General features: G+C 41.7%; 2 protein-coding genes across 22 annotated transcripts in view; one reads left to right on the top strand and one right to left on the bottom strand.

The window, feature by feature from the left end:
- LOC116693656 (protein FAM160B1) overlaps positions 1 to 3,683 on the bottom strand; it is a 17,593-nt gene extending 13,910 nt beyond the window's left edge. The window contains exons 1-3 of one of the 3 annotated variants that reach the window (XM_032522776.1): positions 3,472 to 3,683; positions 2,256 to 2,410; positions 1,096 to 1,174 (exon numbers count right to left, since the gene is read on the bottom strand). In XM_032522776.1, coding sequence (XP_032378667.1) covers positions 1,096 to 1,174; positions 2,256 to 2,410; positions 3,472 to 3,478 — 241 coding nt within the window. In that variant the 5' untranslated portion in view covers positions 3,479 to 3,683. Of the gene's footprint in view, positions 1 to 1,095; positions 1,175 to 2,255; positions 2,411 to 2,528; positions 2,548 to 3,471 lie in introns of those variants that run through there. The other 2 variants (XM_032522774.1, XM_032522777.1) reach the window with 2 other exon arrangements.
- LOC116693652 (actin-binding LIM protein 1) overlaps positions 3,246 to 21,829 on the top strand; it is a 45,799-nt gene continuing 27,215 nt past the window's right edge. For 4 of the 19 annotated variants that reach the window (XM_032522766.1, XM_032522756.1, XM_032522757.1 and 1 more), the window contains exon 1: positions 8,878 to 9,442. In XM_032522766.1, coding sequence (XP_032378657.1) covers positions 9,208 to 9,442 — 235 coding nt within the window. In that variant the 5' untranslated portion in view covers positions 8,878 to 9,207. Of the gene's footprint in view, positions 3,490 to 6,995; positions 7,169 to 8,876; positions 9,443 to 15,095; positions 15,370 to 19,110; positions 19,243 to 21,829 lie in introns of those variants that run through there. The other 15 variants (XM_032522758.1, XM_032522753.1, XM_032522754.1 and 12 more) reach the window with 9 other exon arrangements.

Raw genomic sequence — 21,829 nt, 5'->3', positions numbered from 1 at the left:
TGGAGAACACTAACTGGTCTACCGAATAAGCATGTAGCCAAACCTTTAAATGAAAAATACTCGTTAATAATTTAAAAAATGTGACCGCTAATGAAGTTTACTTTTGACCATCAAAACTCGTTTATCGGCTGTAACTCCGTGATAAAAGGAAATAACAGGAAGATATTTGACTGATAGAAGGAGGTTAACATGCTCTATGTTCAGACCTAAGGAAGTCTGTCTATCATCATTGCACTCGGAGAAAACTGGAATGTTTCATCAGTCCCGCGTTTCAATCGTCCCGGCTCTCCCCTACAGAAATTCCCCAATCAGCTGTTTAGAGTGAATTTTGTTAAACTGGTCTAACTAGAAGAACTGCTGCAAAGAAGTTGCAAGCTCGTTTGGAGTGAAGAATAAGAAAAGGAGACTTTCCTGGTCCAAAATATACACAGACTAGATGGCAGTAGTTCATTTGGAAGTTGTCTTCACAGTGAATTTAACCACAAAACCCATTTCAGATGTATTTTCCCCATTCATTTTACACCTGGGTCAGGTTGCATAACTGACCCAGGCGTCATGCATTCAGGGTTTACTTGCGCAGATTCCAAAGGAAAACAATGAGGAAGCATCCATAGTCTGAAGCTGCTCTGGTCCTGGCAGAGTTGTTGAGCCTATTGCAAACTCAACCAGAAAGGCATTCCCAGCATGCTTTAAAGTATGCTATTTAAATTTGTATTTCTACATAAACATTCCCTTTGCACTGCATGTATTTATTTTATAGTAGTGCTGGTTATTAATAAGTTGATCAACAGCAAATGTTTTATCATATTTATCATAGTTGAGAAAAATAAGATGTTTGTTGGATCAAGCTTCAAAATGTGGTCCTCTGCTTGCTTTTAACTTGAGCAGGTTTCAGGCAACTCTGTTGGATCGGGTAACTTGTAATGTGCACTAACCTTCTTATAAAATACTGATTATTGACAATAAGTGTATTAACAGTGAACACACTGTAACTGTAATACAGTTACAATTCTGTATGAACTTATGTACGGTACAAGCTTAGTTTCCTGCTACTTTACTCAAACTTTACACTGGTGCCATTCAGACTTTTCTTACCAGAAGTCTCGATGTAATAATGTGTAATGGCCTTCCAGTGATAGACAAAGTCCTCCTGCAAGGGCAACGATGGGGCAAGCTGAAAAAGAAGTAAATGCAAACATAAGCATATTTTATGTTTAAACTGGTGGCCAAGAAAGACACCACTAATTACCATAGCAACATGTCTATATATTCCATTATCTTTGAAAAAAGGACTGAGACTGGTTTGTTGGAGGAAAATGTGTTATGTCTTCTAGCATAATGTTCATGATTTCAAAATCTTTTCAGTGCTAAAATAGTAACGTTCCACTGCAAGATGACTTTATTCAATGTGTTAAAAATGTTAAATAATGGGGTTACACTTTCACTATTGAGTGACAAAGATTTAGCTACACTTGAAACGTTAGTGGATCATCTCATCCTCATACACCAACAACCTAACAGAGAATAATGTAATAATACGTTAAAAAATAATATTACGCCTGAATCAAAAGTGCTGGGTCGCCTGCCAAACGTCTATTGTATGAAACCCTTAACAACGTGAATCGGCTTGAAAACACTGTTCAGCAGGTTAGTATTGGTTTCTAGCTAGTTAATGCTAGCTGGCTGGCTAAAGTGTAACATAAAGCTTCAAAAACTGTGCGAGATAACACACAGAATGTCCCTTTATTAACGTTTAACGGTATAACGTTTTAACGGTAAAACACGGCGGTCCAGTCGTTTCGACACCACTTCTCATAAACCACTGTTTAAAACGAGACAGCTAGCGTTAGCTAACTACGGCGTTACTTTAGCTTTTAGGTGCTATCATCAGCTAGCGACATTTACGGCTAACCAGCTAGCTCAGCTTGCCCAACTACCATAAACACAGACGACTTGCTGTAGTGAAGAATATGGCAATAAGGAAATATGTTAGTTAGTAAGCTATATAAACAACCAGACAAAGAAACACACCCACAGATAGCCATATAATCGATTACAAAAACAAACGAATTGACAGGTCAAACACAAAACGCTAACATTAGCTTCTGCTAATTGGTTAGCTCACCAGTTAGCAACCTATCTCGAATGCTGACGTTATGATGTCTGGGCCACCAAAGGACCCTTTGAACCAGAGCAGACGATACACAAAAGCAAACTAATTGATAAATATATACTGTTGGTAAAAAAAAACTCACCGCTTCCACAGCGTGCTGAAGAATTGACGTAAATTTGGAGAACATTTTGTTCTTCGACTGGACAAGTTTCTCCCGAGAAGACCTAGAGAATTCCTCTATTTTCTTCTTCCTGTTGTTACCGCCTCGATCCAGATTGGAGGTTTCATACAATGACCCTTGTAACAAAAGAATAAAGGTAAGCAATAAAACCCTAACACGTTGTTGGCCACAGGCCTGGCACAACCACTGTAAACAAGACGTCTACAGACTTAACGCTAAGTAACGTATGCTCTCTTTGGACACGGTGGCACTTCCTTCGCCAAACGCTACTGTTTTAATCCACCAGAGGGCGCAGGCATACAAGGCACCAGTTTATAATTAGGCTACTGACAACTATTGCATACAAATTAAGACAGCAACAATACATTTAAACAGGGACGGTTGTCAATATTGCAGCTTGGAAACAACAATCAATAAGCTTACTTCAAGTATAAAAGCAAGTATGGGATTCTGAAAACCAAACGATAAGCTATGTTATATGGAAAATATCCGATGAGCTGTAAAATCAATTATGCTCCCACATAATGACACAGGTGGATGTTGGCTATTTCTCTGATATTGCAGTGTTTTTCCCGCATAGAGCGGAGGTGATGCTTGCTTTTAAGGGTCATTAGGCTACTATAGGATAAAAGTGAGGACTCCTCGTAGTCTAATGCCAAATATTGTCCGTAAAGTAGAAGGTCAAATGGAAAAAATGACAAATAACTGCTACAAAGTGCCTTTCAACTTTGTAGCCCAACTACCGCGTCCAGAACAGCACAGTCATCCCAGACAAAAAGTAGCCTATTGCTAGCCGGTTTAACGTTTAGGCGACCCGACAGCATGCAGCTGCCTGCAGGCGAGGCATTTCAAGAATTATGTAATTCATAACTCCGTAATTCTGAGATATTATGTTCAAATATGGACGTGAAGTTGTTGGAAAATAAGAAGGATGCTGTCTGTTCCAGGACACGCCCTGTCGCTGGAAAGTGCTCTCTCCATCGCGCAGTCCAGTCTCGTCTGCCAAATCGCGGGCGGAATGCTTTCCTTGCGTTTAGTCCCATTAAATGACGGTCAAAAACTTAAAGTCGGCCTAGATAATATCAGGTTCTAACGCGGTCTTTTCCCCTCCTTCAACGCTGTATCAGGGCATATACTCCTGGTGATCTCGGCAAAGAAAGAGAGGCTCTGTACCTACCGGGCATGTCTGCTAGAGGTGAGTATCTTTTGCCGCAGAAACCTTCATAACAATACCTATACTGGGGAAAAGTCTCTTAATTTTTTAGAGAGGAGGGGGTCTTGGTTCAAGGATGGATGAAATAGAGAAGAGAGCCCATTTGCGTCGTCTTTCCGCTGGATCAGGCTGTGATAATGACACTGTTATGTATGTAGGTTAGCTGAAACTACAGCTTCTACTGCTGCAGCCCTTTCTAGACAGCCTACAACTTATTCTGTTGATATGAACACTCTGTTGCAACCTATAGATCACACTTTTCCCTTTAAAAAATATCCCAGGTGTTATGGTGGACCTCATTTTATGTCTGTTTCTTTTAACATTTGTTATTAATCAGAGATGATGCATGTCATTAGTTAAAGGATGCACACGACCTAATTGGAAACGAAAGCTGTTGATCGTGGACTTGTAGCATATGATGTTCCTTCTTAACTGGTTGACCGTGATACAGTGGAGTATTGGAATTTGAGTGTCATTGTACTGTACCTGTCATGCATTTAGATGGTGATGTGACAATAAGTGCCATCTTTTTGAAAACAGATGCATTGCATTACATGTTATTTAGCTGACGCTTTTATCCAAAGCGACTTACAATTGCTATACATATCAGAGGTTGCACGCCTCTGGAGCAACTAGGGGTTAAGTGTCTTGCTCAGGGACACACTGGTTGAGGTATCGCGGTGGGAATCAAACCCAGATCTCCCTCACCAAAAGCTTGTGTCATATCCACTGTGCCATCACCACCTGCAGATGCACAAATACAAACTGTCATTTGGTGCAACAATCTCAACCTGTCTGAGTGGAGAAGATGTCTTTGTGGATTTGTGACAGGTGACTGTGTTCTCTGGCAGAAGAGATAAAGAGCCTCCAGCAGCTCCTGCTATAGGCTACCTTGTGTGATCAGATGGTCTGACTGACTGATTTAGAGTTGGATAGAAGCAGAGAACTTGCAATGTAAACCTGAACTCAAGGTTATTATAATAAATCTGCAGTTGGATTCATCATGACAGGTCTGATCCTGTTATTAAACATCAACATTTTAAAAAGAGATTTAAGCTGTAGCCTACAGTATGACTGTCCCTAAAGACTATGTTTGGTTGGGCCTGTGTAGAAAGACGGCTTTGAACTGGTGGCCGCCACTGAGGGGACCTACGGTATCCATGGCTGCTGGTGGAAATCGATGGAGTCCACTGCTTGACGGCCCCCCTGTGGTACATAGATCTGATTAGCACCCTTAAACCCCTGCAAACAGCCAATCATTATTCATGAGAACTACACCCTACCAGCCACCCTTAGTGGCTCTACCTCTGTGTTGGTTACACAAATGTGAGGTTAGTAATTTATTATCCCAGATAACTCAGGCACATGGACACAAACAACAGTCTTTGTAGCAATATGTCAAATCAGAAATATATCTTTTCATGGGCCAGCTGAGTCAGTGCTATTTCAATTGACTGTAGTAGTCCCATCTCACATGACCTCGAGAACTGGACTTACATGTGTTTCATAATATTTAACCAGAGGACATAAAGTGTTTTTGTTTAGATAATAATACAGAATATTTTGTGTGTTCTCAACATGTTTTGGGCTAGTCCGAATGAACAGAACATTTTCCCAGCTTCTCAAATGGGAGGATTTTCTTTGTCATATGTGCTAGTTATTGTAATATCTTGGTTGGTGTTTGAAGACATCACATTGGGATTTAGAAATTGAGGAGATTTTATAGAAGAAATTACTAACTGAGAAAATAATCTAAAAAAAAGTTAGCAACTGTTAGTTGTAGTCCTAATGTGGATCACTAGAAAGAATGGAGATTATCCTTGAACCAATGGTATGTTGCAAATATCAATATATAGTTGCAGGCTCGGCCTATTGTATTGTTGCATCCAGAAATCTATAGGCATTGGGCAACATCCAAAACATTTAAGCCTATTAAAACATTTTCCTTCCCATAGAAAGAGGAAGTTAAAAAAAATGTCTCATATGACTCCACTTTTCCTTCCCAGTATGCATTTATGATTACCAGCCCCTCCCTCAGTTGCCCAGCAAGCCTCGGCCATTACTGTGCTCTCAGTCTTGCAGTCGCCAACCCCCCACTCCTCTTACCAGCACAGGGCCGTCAGCTTTTACCTTGGTAGTGATGCCGTTCCATTAGTCACCCCACCTTGTAATACACCCTCGTGGCCATACTGCTCTATCTGGGCCTTTTAGTGTCATCATATTTCCTTTGCTGTTTTCTTTTATCTAGTATTTCTTAACATTATTATTATTATTTCTTTTAAATAAAACCTTTACTTAAAGAAAATCTTTATCCCAGAGATGTTGACAAAGCACATACTGTATACCTGAGCTGCTGCAGTGAGTCTGCCATTCATGGCCATTGAGCAGTTTGACCCGAGCAAGTGAGAGTTAAGTGCATTATTCAATGCAAGGTCACCTACAGCATGTAGTGGCATTGAAGGGGGCGGCGGGGCGTTTCATATCAGATTCCTCCATCTACAGAACATTCTCCCTCTTGGTCTGGAAAGTCACCTGAACACCTACCACAGTTAGAATATTAAGCATAATCTCATAATTTATTGTCTGCTACCATTGGTTCGCTACTGTTTAGGTTGGTTATTCATATGTGGGTGAATTTATTGTTCCTCTTGGTCCATTTAAGCCATTTATCTCCGCTCCACCGCAGAATATTAAAACAACACGTTGGATGGGTTCTCACATATGCGTGCCAATGTTGTTTATTTATGGTTATTCAGTTTTCTGCTAGTCCTGGGCTGTTTGTGAAAGTTGGCTTATCATATTTTATATCTGATTGTACGGACCTTTTTGAAGGCACTGTAGTTTGTAGGCTTTTTCCTTACTGCATAATGCATTTTTCAGTTGAATGAGTTTCAGTTGAAAACATAAATCAGAGTTTACCACAAAGTTATTAGGTTATTAAGATGATTAGACAAGTGATAGCAATCATGCGGAATTGTTTTTAAATTATATTAAAGTAATTTAATTACCTGCAAGTACCAAATATTAGTATAAGTTGTAGAATGAATGCAAGGTATTCAAGGTAGGTCATGTCAGCCGTAATAATTGGTTACTTTACTGCTTCACCGATTTTACCAGATCTGACAGGAATTGTTGCATTTGGAAAACTGGATAGCTTTAAACAACTAGCATCTTTAGTTTTCAGCCCTGCTCCGACCTCCTTCTCTGCCCCGCCCTTTCCTTGAGCAGGGTTAGTCCATCCTGCACACCGTACCTGTTACACTGCAGTGTAATCTGGATGATAAGTGGTATATGGAAAAGGAGGCATTGCTCCATTCTGCAGTAACTTACATCTGATGCCTTATCCTTATCTGAGCACTGGAGAGGGCTGCTCATGCTCCAACAGCACGACCCTCTGCATCAGCACTTTTCTCTGTCTGTGTGTGTGTGTGTGTGTGTATACTGTATGTGTGAATATGAGGGTTGGTGTGCGCGCGCATGCATGTGTCCTGGCAAAAGCCTGAATAATAGATGAGCAGGGTAAGGAGTGAAAGCGCTGCCCGACGGGACGGTGTGTGGGAGTGTGTAGAGATGGGGGAGAGGGATACAGCGTGGCCGGAGCCTGGCTACGATGGGCTCTGCAACTACGCCCAAAGAATCACCTCCTGCTTCGGACTGGATGGTAAGACAGGGGGGAAACAGATGAAGAGGAAGAGGGGGGAGGGGTGTTTCTTCATGTGTGGAGCAGAATGCAAAAACAGCTGAGTTTGGGATGTATTTTGTGTGCGATGTGGATTTTTTTCTGTGTGCAGGGACAGCTGTATGGTTTTCTGAGCATGTATGTGTCGATCTGTGAGTGTGTGGGTAGTTGTGTCAAAGCTACCACAGAGTGGATGACAATTGGAGGGCAGTGTCTCACTGCAGCAGAATAGCATGTCCTTAGCTGCCCTGTTGTGCGTGTGTGTGTGTGTGTGTGTTAGAGTTTGTCTTCTTGCTTACACCACTCACACTGGATCTTTTCTCTGAAATGAAAGTTTCTGAATAGGAGTCTAATTAGCAAAAAACTGTATAGATTTAAATAGTAGTTAACTCGGCCAGCCAAGCTCCAGCCACCCCGTTTCTGTGCACCTTCTCCGACGAAGAGGAAAATCATTAAATTTGAAGTGCAGGCCAAGACCGTTATCTTCAGACTAAAAGGGTATTTTATGCTTTGTCATTGACTGCTGTGCCTTTCATCATGCCTATGTACCTCAATGATTTATTTCATTGGTTGGGGGAAAAGTGGCTGTGATTAGCCTTATCTGTTTGATAAATATTGGATGTCACAGAAGTTTTGTTTTTTTTGGTTTTATGATTTTAGTCATTAATCTTTGTGCATGTATATGTAAGATACAGCCCTGTGTTTAGCAGCACTGTTTTTATGGTTTAATAAATAACATGATGTGTTCAGTTGCTTTTTAAGATATCAGAGTAACAGCAACATATTGCTTTTGTGGAGTTTGCTCAGATTCTCCCTCTGCATCCTCTATTGTTTCACCTCCTAACAAGACATGTCTGTGTTTTAAAAATGATCTCATGCTGAACTCACATTTCCAAGGAAGGTGAATTCATCTTTTCAAGAAAGAGTGCTTGTAATAAAAAAAAGGAGCAATAGTTAGATGTTGGCTATACAGATTTGGCTCATCAAAGAAGCACTCTGGTAGTCTTTTCAGAATCTAATTCGTCCTGACATTAGATGGTTTGAAGATTAAAAACTTAGAACACGCGTTCTTACTACATCTTCCAAAATCCTATACTCCACCATTTCAGCGGATAATTGAGAGTCACTGCTGGCTTTTCCACTTAGATTGATCCAGTTCTTTTATTGTGAAGGATCCTGCCGATGATTAACAGTGGGTTTTTGCATTGTTCGCTGGTGGGATGACCTTGCTGGTTGTTGCCGGCAGAAGCTCAAGGCAATTTACCCTGAAAGTATGTCTTGGATCACTGTGTGATGCTGCACGCTGATATGCATCCATTTGGTTAATGCAAAATACATTAACACAAAAAAACACTTATGTACGTAATAGAGACATTTAAAATGCTGTTTCAAAGAGGATGTTGTTGTTTAATGAATTACTTTTGCTTAAAATGCAGCACACAAAAAAAAAAATGCGTTTGCCTTTTGGCTCATCATTGCACGTGAATGAGCAAAGCAGGGATTGGGATACACATCAGGTATAGAGACTCCCACCATACACAACCAGATGTAGAGCTACCTAACCCCACCCAGAAGATAATGATAGGCTCAACGTCAGCCCTAAGCTGCTTAAGGCCCTAGGCTGGTTGGGCTGAAGACACTCATATAGTGTAAGCTTCTTTCCCTGTATCTCACTCTGCTCTACCTGCAGCAGAGGGCTTTCTCATACACCTGAAGGTGGACATCAACACTCCAATTCTTATAGCACATCCACTGCAGATCGGAAGTAACAGGTGGATGGATTGTTGAAGCAGGAGTTTTCACTGGAGGCCTCACTGGATATTGCTATGATTTTATGATGAGCTGCTGTGAAGTTGCCCACCAAGCTCTGGCTCCTTACTTTCTGTTTTGTGCCTCTATGAACACCCCATGTTCTTGATGTCCAAAGGCGTTGGATTTTTAAGTTGAGCCCAACTCTGGCTGACTTCTACCTGCAGTGCTTAACCCTACTCTGTGGGACAGACGAAGGGGAACAGGGCGCCATGCCTACTATGCCCAATCTCAACAGCCTGGGCAAGTTGTGCAGCTCCAGCCGCAGCCAGAGTATCCACCGCGTCCGGGTGAAGCGCAAGAGCTCGGTCAAGCGCATGTCCATTATTGAAGATGGGCACGTGGCTGAGGTCCTGTACCTCATTCCTAAACAAAACATGGAGCAGCTGCCCAACCTCGACCCAAATGATTATTATCTGAGTGAGAGGCTGAACGAAGTCACTACAGGTAGGACAGGAGAAAAGAAGAATCTAGTAGATTCTCCCATTACAGCCATCCATCCTAACTGAGGCTGACTGCAACACCAGTCAACTTTAATGATGATTGCTTTATCAATGAGTAATCCAAATTATCAATAAAATGCAACAAGGTTTTTGCAAAAACATTTTTGTTCTACTTTTAGCTTGTAATTGAAGTTACAGTTCATTTTATTGTCCTCGGTCCCTTTTCTTCTCCTCTGCTTTGCCCTCTTCTACAGTTGTTGTCTGTTGTTGGGTCTGTTGTTATAGACCTGTATTGCAGTTTGCCCGCTCTGCTTTGCATTCTGTTTACGAGTGGGTGTATGAAGTTGAATTGATTAGTTGTTGCTCAGAGATTACTTCCTTTTAATTGGATGACAGTGAGTGATAACTCCTCTTGAGACTTTCCACATCTGACCTGTGCGTATGCGTGAGAGAGCTCCTGTGTGTGAGTTACACAACCACAGCTCCCCGACGCCAAAAAGTCTTGCTGCAAATGTTGAAAAAGTCAGGAAATTAATCACCGTCCTCTCCATAGTTATATAATGCAAACCCATATCCACGGGTAGACCTGCAGGATTTTGCCAAGCAACAGTACATGAGGAAGCAACATGGTGGCTTACATCAGGATTACAACATGGGCATGAGGACAAATCCAGATTTTCAGACCTTATGTATTCTCTGGTTGCATGCCAGGCAAAGTAGTAAAATCATCATTGCTTGGCACTTAGTTTGTTTGCAAAATACCACAGACTGCAGCAACTCTTGTTTTGGAGTGAAAAGTTTGATTTTGATTAATAGCTGAGGTTTGAGGAAGCTTTGTGTCTGCAAACTGACCCTAGATCAAAAATCCCAGAGGTCAAGGCTTATGTTAGCCATTTCATTCCTCTAGTGACAGCTGAAATCAATCAAACAGTGACAGTCAATAGCTGCTTACATCCTGAGAGTTCTGAGGCCAAGTCTGGGTCATGTGACTGCTGCTTTCCTAAAACCTGATATGAAAAAAAAAAATGTTTTTTGCAAACTGACAAAGAAACAATAGTCCTAATTTAATTCCCCCTTAATTTTTCTTAAACCTTTCTAGTGTTGAATTGTCAGCACAACAGCGCTGAAACAATGTGCTCACACTGTAAACAATGCTGCAGTATTTCACCGAGTGCTTTTGAATATGAGTGGCACGGATTCTGCTCCCCGAGTTATGTTATCCAGAGGTCACCAAATGTTTGACGATACTTCAAAGAAACATGAAAAGAAACCAGCAACCCAAGCTTCCTGTGGATTTTGGATCAGAAAATGTGGTGTCATATGTATGCATGTTGTGCTTACACAATTCTTACACAAAGAAAGAATGTTGATTAAATGATTGTAGTAAAATCATATTTCTGTGTATTCATGGTAGCTGCAACACATGAATGCTAATGTAGCATGGGTGAAATACACTTTGAAGAAGATTGCTGTTCAAATGTTCTGTAAGCCGTTTTAAAAGAGAAACAAGCTGGTGGAATGCTTGCCATTATCCAGAGATAGAAAGATAGGTCTGCCTATGCTCCAAAACAGTCGAGGGGTTCATCCTGCTCATTAGAATTATGTCTGTCACGCTATGTGTCTGTTGGATTTGTCAAAATCTGCAAATCATCATCCAGGGCATAGGCTGTGTAGCAAAAAGTATTCACACATGTTCTGTGTTTGTTGTTTACTGTAAATGTGGCCTCAGTCTGACTTCACCACTCAAGGCAACAGTCCATAACTGTAAAAGGCCTGAATATGAGTGGTAATGGTAACAGTGCTTAATCTGCACTGATATGATGGCTGTGGAGTGTATAGTCCCCTGGCCAGGTTATTAATGGACAGTAAGATATGGATCATCCATAGGTGAGCAAAATAAAGAAACCTTTCATCCATGGATAATAGATTTTGCTACTCGGCAATTGCTCTTGGCAAGCCTTATGTAGCATGAATGTCCAACAGCTCCTACAGAGATTTATTAAAAGAGGCACAAATGATAATAGGTCCATTACAGTATTATGAGAAGACACAATAACGGGACACTCTTTGTGTTGCATTTAGCAGTTAGTAACCACACTGTAGACCTCTAATCTTTTATAAGGAGATGGTTTTTCACCAGCCAAAAGAAAACTGCTCAGCCACTCAAATCTTTGGTCATCACAAACTCGTTTACGTTTCTCTCTCTTTATCATAAAACAGGGTGGAGTGCCGGAAAAAAAACTATTTTTACCGTTTTGCCTCACTTGCATGTATCCATAGCCAGATGAGAAGAAAACGCCCCTGTGGAAACTGATGCACGTTGCCGGGCATCCAGCAGGTGGCGTAGTTGACACTGCAGTGGATGAATGCATTATGAATGCATAATGAGCTGCCTGCATCAGCAATTACAGAGGTGGTGCTGATGTAAAACTATTCCCTCCCTCTCAGCCATAGAGAGGTATACAGTGAGGCTTCAGCACAGGACAGATGGATCAGTGACCGTGTGGTCCCTAACTGCTGCTGGTGTGACATTGCTGAGTTAATTCTGAAATTATATTTTCTATAGGGTACGCATTGAAGTATCTGCAGATATTGAATTGGTCCTCTGCTATGTCTCTGCTGGGTCTCAGTGGATTTAATGTGCTCCCAAAGAGACACAACTTTATTAACATGTTAAATTGTGGAGCACTGCTACTCAGGCTTGAGAGAAATAGTACTAGTAAATATATATATCATGTGGGAGCAGATGGATGATGTCTAGCATAAAAGCACTTACAGTGATACATAGGTTGCCTATTACTTTATAGTTAGTCTCGCATTGCCAGGCCTACCTCCACAGCGCTGCAAAGGAGGGTCTGGTGAGTCCACACAGCATTCCGGGATGGGAAAAAAACCTGCTCTGGTTTACTTTAATTTCTCTAAACCAATCACAATCGTCTTGGGCGGTGCTAAGCGTTGTACGAAGCAATGTCCCGGAAGTGGAACCTTGTTGACATAGACTACGTCATATTATACTAAAACAGTGCAATGTTCCAAGCATCAATATAAAAATACCAACAAATGACGTACAACGAGTACGTAATTGGACGTACTGTATATGAGTTAACTCTTTAAAGTAGAGTTGACAAAAAGGTCAACTCTACTTTAAAGCCAGGAACATGGTCTCTGTAATTGGATTTTAGAGGATCCATTCAAGATATTAATACAAAGTGCATGCTAGAGATCATGGTAAGTCTGATATTCTACCTTAAAGGATCTATGTTTCCATCTCTTGCTGTCCTCATACCGTACATGGCCTGCTGTAAGCACTATTAGGCCTAGTCCACACGTACACTGGTATTTTTTAAAATGTAGTGTGTAAAATGGTTTTTTTTATACCTATTTTATTGAGATCAGAATCACGTTTTGAAAATAGACATTTTGTACAGTTTAGATTTTAAACAGAAAAAGACACAGAAGACAAAATGACAGAGCACAAGAAATTATACTTAAAAGGCAAAAACAAGAAAAAAAGAAAAAGAAAATAAGGCACACAACTCTTAGCTCTTGGATTAGTTGGAATCACATGCATGCATACAAAATATAACAGAACTTAGTCTGGTAAGACCTGTAAGTCTGCAAAATAGGATTGAAAAGGCTGTCATATATGAAAAAAACGTATTAGTGTCACCTCTCATCGTGAACTTTATTTTCTCAAGTTTAAAGAAAAACATAACATCTTTGAGCCACTGTGAAACTGAAGGAGGGTTTGGAGTATTCCACTCTAAGAGAATTCAACCTCTGGCTAGTAAAGATGTGAGCTAAGAATTTCTTTCTATGCTAAATGTAGTTGATCTGACTAGTCTGGAGTCCCATAAATAGCAATTAAGAACCACAGCTGAAAATCTATTCCTGTTATAATTGAAATTGTGTTGAGGAGGAGATTTGTGTTGATGTAACCAGACCAGAAAAAGTGTGGACAAAGGAAAAACATGTGATTCAAGTGGCAATGTGGGTTCAGACATCTTTTGGAAAACTCCTTAAAGGGTAAAGAGGTTCAGAAACTCAGTTTTCGTAACGTCATAGTGTGCACCGTTATCTCCTTTGTGAGGCGTTAACAAATAAGATGACATTTTTTGCAATGGCGGACATGGCCAAAATAATGCTGGTTGTTCTATCCTTGCTAACAACTTGCTACATGTTAAAGGTCCCATGGCATGAACATTTCACTTTATGAGTTTTACTTTATGAGGTTTTAAGCATGCCGGCCTATGGTCCCCCATTGGCTAGAAATGGTGATAGGTATAAACTGAGCCCTGGGTATCCTGCTCTGCCTTTCAGAAAATTAGAGCTCAGATGGGCCGATCTGGAATCTTGCCCCCTATGACATCATAAGGTTACCTCTCCTTTCTCTGCTTTGCCCGCCCAGAGAATTTGGCCCACCCATGAGAGAGAGACATCATGGCTTTCAAACGTGGCAGTTGGTCAAGGCCCCACCCCCAGGCTCCACCATGCCCCCCCCCCCCTTCAAAAGCTACAGAATAAGAAATGGCACATACTAAGGAAAGCTCATTGTGGGACTGGCTCCAGTGGCTGCAATTCTTCATCAAGGCAGAATTTTGGGACAGAGACTTCAGATAATGTATTAGGAGACCACAAAGGTCTATATAAAAGCATCCAAAGAGCACCATGTCATGGGAACTTTAACATATACAGTACATGTACAGTTACTTGTCCACTATATTAATGAACAGAGGGGTTGGAATTTGCTACGATCAATGTGCTGTCCAGTAATAGCTTCTATTTTTTAAAGCTTCTGATTGGCCGACATGGCTTTGGGGTTAGGGTTATGTTGCTGTCTTTTGGTTTGGACAGAGTTTTAGTTTTTTTAGACTGTGCTTGTGTGGATGGGATTTATTTTAGAACAAAGGAGGGGAAATATGTGGGAATACGTGTAGACTAGGCCTTACTGTAGGTGAGCCTGGCTTTACTGCACGGTGATCAGGTCAACAGTGTTGATTGGATCTAATTAGATAACTTTCTTAATACTGTAGTGTGGATAATATTCTCAAAAAGTACTTATCATTTAGGCAGCATTTTACGAACTGGGGATAATGTGTTTAATACATATTTTATTTAATGTTAATTATTAATTTTGGTGCTTGGTGCTATAACCACTTCACTGTTACGAAAGACCAACATGTCCAGAAATGAATCTGTCTTTCATTCCATTGCTTTATTATTTTAAAGCTTTTAACATAATTCTTTAACTTTTTGTTAAGTTGAACCAATCTTCAGCGGAACAGGCTAAGTACTGCACTGAAAATTGATCTATATATATATATATATATATATATATATACCATCATATATATAGACCACCATATACTGTATATATACAGTATATAGTGGTCTTGTTTGTCACAGTTTGTCTTTACATCCATGTGTGGTATCTCATGTGTGTTTTTCTGCATTTTTCCTGAATGGGTCTGTTTTAGGGATTTGGGGTTACTGTTTTTGGTTACAGAAGCAGCAGCAGCAGCAGCAGCAGCCACCTGGTTGCTGCAATGAGGAGGCGGCTGACACAACAGAGAGGCTGAAAGAGGGAACAGGAGGGGAAGAGGGAGGAGGATTGGGCAGAGGAGGAGGAGGAGGTTGAGGAGAGGGATGGGAGGAAAACAGGCAGTTGGGAGGCAAACCCCACGCTGTAGTGGTGTTTTCGGGAAGAGAGCTTAGCAGCGCCTACACCTCTCTCTCTCTCTCTCTCTCTCTCTCTCTCTCTTTCTCTCTCTCTCTCTCTGTCTCTCTCTGTTTTGTCTCAGCTCTGTTTTCTGCTCTTCATTCTTGTCTAAAAAAAGGAACTAGCTGCTCCTGTGTGACTGGTGATCGATACCCGGAACCTTTTCTGGTGCAGATTTACCTCAATTCCAATGGTCATGGTCAAAGAAAAAGGTACTCAAGCGGCCGTGTTCAGAGAGTGTGTGTGTGTCTGTGTATGTGTCAGGAGTGTGTTTTTTGTGATTTGTTGTGCTTGTTGGGCTGTACACTGTCTGCAGTGTGTGTAGTTGTGCAGCATGCCCAGTTGCATTTGAACTGCCTTGTCTGGCTGTTTGAATTAGATTTAGTTTGAAATTGATTATGTTTCAGATGTGTGCTATAGTCACAGTAATGTAGACATGGCTTTCTTTATGTGTGTGTGTGTTTCTTGCAAGAAACATAATAACACAGTATAAAGAGGCATCTTTGATATCAACGGGTTGTCTCTAGTTAAAGACTTGAACGTGCAACGCCCTTTTCAATACTCTCTAGCAGCTGACGATGCTTGGGTTGGAGTCTGCTTAATTTGGCAGTGTCAGTCTTTATGTAAATGTATGTTGGAACAAACCATCTGGCTCGTTGTATATAGCGTGACAGAAAAAACATATAGGGTGATAATGTTTAGATAGTTCCAGGTTAAAACGTCCGTGTTCTTATGCAGGCTGAATATGAAGATACCATGTAAAGAGAAGAAGTGGAGCACTAGTGTAGGGATCCACACTGCGCAGAGCTATGGACCTGCACTCTCTGTTTCTCTCTCTCTCTCTCTCTCTCTCTCTCTTGCTCTGTCTGCAGCCGTTGCCATGGCAACCATCTAAAAGGTACACTCTATTGTTGTCAGCTGTGGCTTCATTCATAGTGTCCCGTTAAAAGAGAAAGATGATTGTTTCTACCTATAAGTGGGGTCGCCCAGCTGCGTGAGATGAATTAGGTGAAGTCAGGGGCATGTTCCAGAGATATTAACATTCCCAGCAAATTGCTGGGGCATGTGGTCGTGAGGTTAACCATTGTGTGTCAATATGACTCACTGCAAGCGGCTACATAGGCACAAATTTCCGTAACAAAAATGGCTGGTTTAAATTCAGAGATGAAGAATGATGGCAACAGTTTTCTTCCTTTCCTTTTGACTTTAACCACAAAGAAAAATCAACAACAAAGATTTGGCAACAAATACTACTAACTATTACGTCAACATTTGCCACATTAACAGTCAACCAGACTGGAGGTGAATATGAAGGTAATGAATCACAGTTAATAAGTCATTATGCGTCATCATTACACTCCATTAATAGTGTCTGAATTTAACCAGCTTTGATGTATTACTCCTGTGTTTCAGTAGGAGCTTAATGAGTTGATCCTCCAACCAGTGTTCTATGTGTGGGCATGTGATATTTTTATGTTCTGTATGAAAATATTTCTAGCACTTAAAAAAACATGTTCACAGATTTTTTTAGTGTTTAGGTAGCTTTTATCTCTTGATGTGGATTTGACTAGCCACAAAGAAAAAGGCCTTTGCCATCGAGTCCCAAGGCTGTCCCAAGAACACCCGTAACCGTAGGCTGCCACATGAACATCTCCCACAATCCCTCTGAAAGTTTTTTTCCGTAGACTTAGCCGCTGCCTCGCCTGCCGACTCTTGGGATCTGCTGGTGGTAGGAGAATTGTCTGGGTTTATTGTTCACATTTAGAGGCCTCTAGATTTTCATTCCACATCCACATATGATTTCTTCTTGTACCTTCCAGGGAGCTCATTGTGCAATCTGTCTGAGGCCAGGTGGGCTCTGTACCATCAGCATTTACAGCTGACCCAATACTGAACTATACTGTATGCCCAGGATGATGAATCATAGTAAAAGGATTGCAGTGTTAGCGTTTTGTCTGCTTGCAGGCGGTTGTCCTATTTTAAAAGCCAAGAATACCCTTGAAATAGTTTGTAATTTATTGGGGCCATGTGTACCCAAGTCGAATCTTGATCTACACGTTCTTCTGAGATATGTTATGACTTTTATACAACTAGTTGATTTATTTATGCTCTTTCTCCTTCTTGCGTTCTCAGCATTACATTGCGTAAGAGACCTCGCTGACCACGCTCTGTGAAATTGGATAATCGTCATCACATGCACGTCACCAACTCCCAGAACAACCTACGTTCACCATCTGAACGTGAAAGCCTAATGTCATGTGTCTGCGTAGCTGCTTCCCGGGATTTTGCAGAGTGCTGCAGACAACTGCAGTGGTGCCTCATCTTTGAAGCTTGCCAGTGTCTACCCCCTGAAAGAGAAGCTAAACCCTTTCACAGACATCAATGCAACACACACTCTCATAGACACACATTGTTTATACAGCTGACACACACAGGACCAGAATATACAGATGAGATAAGTGATCGGCCGGGGAGAGACAGCCACTGACCTAAAATAAATATACAGGCTGTAACAACAAGAGCGATGCGAGAATCACGTGAAAGAAACACAGACTGTAGCCATACATTGTGCCAGTCAACAAACATCCTCCCTGTCTGGCATCAATTGGTTTGATTATCACAGGAAATATGACACAGGAGTGTGGGGCCGTAATGGGCCGACATTCAGTCAAAGAGCTAAGACCTTCATCAGCTCCACTTCTGCAAACACAATGGCTTCTGCAATTCATGAAGCCACCTTTGTCTCCACTCAGATAAGTAGCTGGACTGGAAGTCCTTGTCTCTGTTTATCAGCGTAGTATTATTATTATGTACCTGCCCAACAACAAAAGCTCCGCACTGTGGCGTTCAAGCGTTCAGAACAGATTATTATTCCAAACCCAGGTCCCTGAGGATTAGTTATTTAAGGTTGTTGGCGCCTGGTGGAGGCCGATAGGGTTCCCCACTGCAATTTGTGCCTGCGTTTGAAGTGCTTTGTCTGGGACGCTGGTGGTGGGGCAGAGGGGCGGGGAGGCAGTGAAAACAGCCATACATATTCATGGAGGGGAGGGTTAAGAGCTCCTTGTTATGTCTGGGTGATAAAGAGCTCCAAACGCCCTCCCCCAAACACACACTCATCTGATCACGCATTGAGATTTCATGGTGGGCATATTTTGTGCCCTTTGATATTCATTAAGGATCAGATGCCCTTGGCATATTCTATCCCAGACTGGTTGGATTTGATGGATACTGGAGTAAAAAGTGTGTGTTGTGTGTGTTTCGTTGTCTATGAAGCAGACACATCTAGGCCCCAAAGTATTGGCATGGTTACCAAGAGTGGAGCTTTTCCCACTCTCTTTATCTGGCGCACACACACACACACACACACAAGGCACATGTGCACATACTGTACAGACACACAATCCTTTAGGGCTGCTATGTGTCTGGACTGGAAACTGTTCTGTCTGTGAATCTTAGAAACAAAGGCAATGAGCGACTAATATTTTATTAGACCTTTTACTCTCTCATCTATGGTTTGATTTAATTCTCCTCTTTCCAGTGCATTTGCAAACCACTACAATAGCTTTGTGTTCCTCTGGGTTCATTGAAGGAAATGAAGGCAACAAAGTCTGAAGCTTCCGCAGCAAATCCCGCACTCTCGGTCAATAAACCCGCTCTATTGTTATTTACCAGCAAGGCCGGGGCACGTGTAACGGGAAAATCTGTCCTCAGGGGATTCAAGATGGCCTTCTTCACTTCCCTCCAGAGCCTCATCTGAAGCCTTTATTATTGCCAACGCAGCTAGGCGCTGCTTAAATGAGTGGGGGGTCGGTGGGATGTAGGGGTGGAGAGAGCAGCCCCCTTTCCTCTATGCCTGGCTTTGGGATGCTCTGCTAGTTATTGTTCCCTCAGCACCATGGTTGTGTGTGTAAGTGTGTGCGTGTGTGTGTGTGTGTGTGTTCATTGTGTGTTTAGGCTTATATCAGTCACTGTATCCCCTGGTGATGAGGCAGTACAGATCACACTGTCAGCACAGCCAACACATCCAGCCCAGAATGAGGAATGTGAGCAGCAGTCGGAAAATTTGTACTACTGTATATTTCACAGTAAGTTGCTCTGTGCTGAGGTTGCTTCATGTATCGCATGCTTACTTATTTACAGCATTATATAATATACATTCTAGCAAATCAAGCGCCATTTTACTGCCATCCGAAGAACCCCTAAAGACTTACTAATGGATTTATTTCTAATTTATGTTATTGCAGTAAAATTGCTTGAAGTCAAGTCTTTTGTAAAGTGGGGAGGCTTGCTAAACGTTTGAAAAGAGACCTCACTAGTTGATTTATGTCCAAACAAATCCTGTAAGTGGTTTGATCTGAATCTTTTAAGCAAATTCAAAATTCTAATCTTTTGATGTGGGCTTTCTTCATTTTTTGAAACACCATGTAGAGTACCCATCTCGGCTTGACTTTGCCATAGCCTCTCTCCCTCTGTGCAGCCACTGCTGAGACAAACACTCTACAGTGGAAGAGGTGGGGCTAAGCTAAAAAAAACACAAAGCACTCCTAGATTTTTTTAAAATCCTCTGTGCATGAGATTCAAACATCTGTCTTAGATTTTTGTCAACCTGTCAACCTGCTATACGTCAAATATGACGTATAGCAGTGTTGACTTTTCCATGTAAAATATATACTTTAAAGTTGCTCTCATCAATATTTTTATATGAACACTGGACAGACCTGTGTAGTGACCAACCCACAGAGGATTACCACCACCAACTCTGCAGTTCCCCTCAGATCTACAGAGCTTTTTTAGTGTCTTTTAACACGTTGATTTGGTTTCACAGCCTGAAACTGTTTGGATTCACTGTCACCGCTCTAATCGGCGTTGTTTTCAGAAATAGCAGGCAGCTGGTCTGGCTATCACCAGACCAAGCCAAGCTCAATAGATTTGAGATTGAGCATTGGTCTGGGGAGTCAAGAGGCGTGACCAAAGGGCATAGTTTAAATCACTCTGTGCGCAATTGGATAGTCCTTTAACCAATCAGACCTTGTTACCTAGAAGCGAAAGCGGCATCAACGGGTTGCTGCACTTCAGTGGCGTGCTTGGTGCTTGGTCGCTTCTCCATGGTCCTCGTGTTAAACCCGCTAATACCGCGGCAGGTAGATAAGCCTGTTTGTGATTGGTTTCCGCAAAATTATTAACTGAAGCAGGAGAATTAAACATGCTGGTTTCCAGGGCGAAATTAAATAGGCTGCAGAGTGGGAGGGGTTTACACAGTCTAGCAGGCAGCTGTTTAATGCAAAAAAAGCTCTAAAACCCTGGTTGTGTTACTTGCCCAGAACCACACCAAGTTAGAGAAGAGCTGGACATAGTGAATGCATTTAGCAGTCAAAAAGACCAAACAGAGCTAAAGGAGAGGAGTAGAGCTTATTATCTAGGTTGCCAGAAACAGAAACAACTCCAAATCCTGTGTTGGTGCAGTAATGCATTACTGTGGTGAAAAGGATTACAATTTGAAATTCAGTCATGTCGTTACAGTTACTTATCCAGTTACTTAACAGTTAAGGATCAATTTGTTTATTGTCTTACCAGGAGTTTGATGGAGGGTTGTTGGCAGTTTGGTCTCTGTGCTTTCAGTGGACACACAGTTCCAGGACGTGCTAGCTTGGCACAAAGACTTGAGCTGGGGGGGAGGCTCTCAAAGAGGAGAAATGCAACTCCAGGCATTTCTGAAGTTGTTGGAATTGTTATGTTTTCTTTGCCATGGGCACGCCTTCAGGAATAACCTAGTTTTGTTTAGAGTTGGAGGTGAGCCGCACAGCTGAGGTCAGGGCTAGGGGAGAACTGTGTGCAGTCACCGAAGCTAAGATAGCTGCTGGATCTCTCCAAATTATAGGGCTGCCTGGTTGTAAAACAACTCTGCCTGGTTTTCTATTCCTACACGTGTTAATGGTGCTCTAAACAGGACGGTCTTAAAATAGCAAAGACACTTGTTACGTTAACTGTGCCGCGCTGCGCAACTTTTTAATATTAATGATTGTCCGTTACATTCAAGCCATTGCCAAATAAGTTGCTTAACTTATAATTAATTAACTTAATAAGTTAATTAAGACTATCAGCTCCACACAAATCTCCCTGTATTTCTCAGTGTGGCTATGTTCAGAAGATTGTGGCGTCCGGTGACTTTCCCGCGCAGAAACTCGAATGACGACAGAGTCCATCATGTTTTTTTAATCCTCCGTGTCCATGGTGGCTAAAGCAACTGGGGGGGGGGGAGGCGTGTGCGCAATCACGTAAGACTTGTATCATGTTGACACGCTAACAGTGTTGTTGTCATTACTTAGAATTCCTCTTGAGGGAGTCAGAAACTACGCACTATCCTATTTTAACGATCTAAGTGCACGGCGTGAAGCGCATGGCGCAGGTGTGTTCAGGGCGTGTCCAAATCCACTTTTGTTAGCTTGACGGAAAAAAAGGTCTGGGCATGTGGTTTAAAAGGGTTGTAATTAGTGTCTTCATTAATTCATAGCTGTGTTTTGGGCATAACATGCAATAAACCAATCAGAGTGACATCTCCCATTCCCTTTAAAAGCCAGGCGCGGTTGTACCTTGGAGCATTGCTATTATGATGGCGGATTTGCACTGTAATATTTATATTTTTAAGCTTTTGCATGTGTGTGTGCTGCTGCG

Source organism: Etheostoma spectabile, chromosome 8, assembly GCF_008692095.1.
Source record: "Etheostoma spectabile isolate EspeVRDwgs_2016 chromosome 8, UIUC_Espe_1.0, whole genome shotgun sequence".
In the NCBI taxonomy this organism is placed as follows: domain Eukaryota; kingdom Metazoa; phylum Chordata; class Actinopteri; order Perciformes; family Percidae; genus Etheostoma; species Etheostoma spectabile.
Note: the sequence above shows the minus strand (reverse complement) of the source record. Positions and strands in the feature narration are given on the sequence as shown.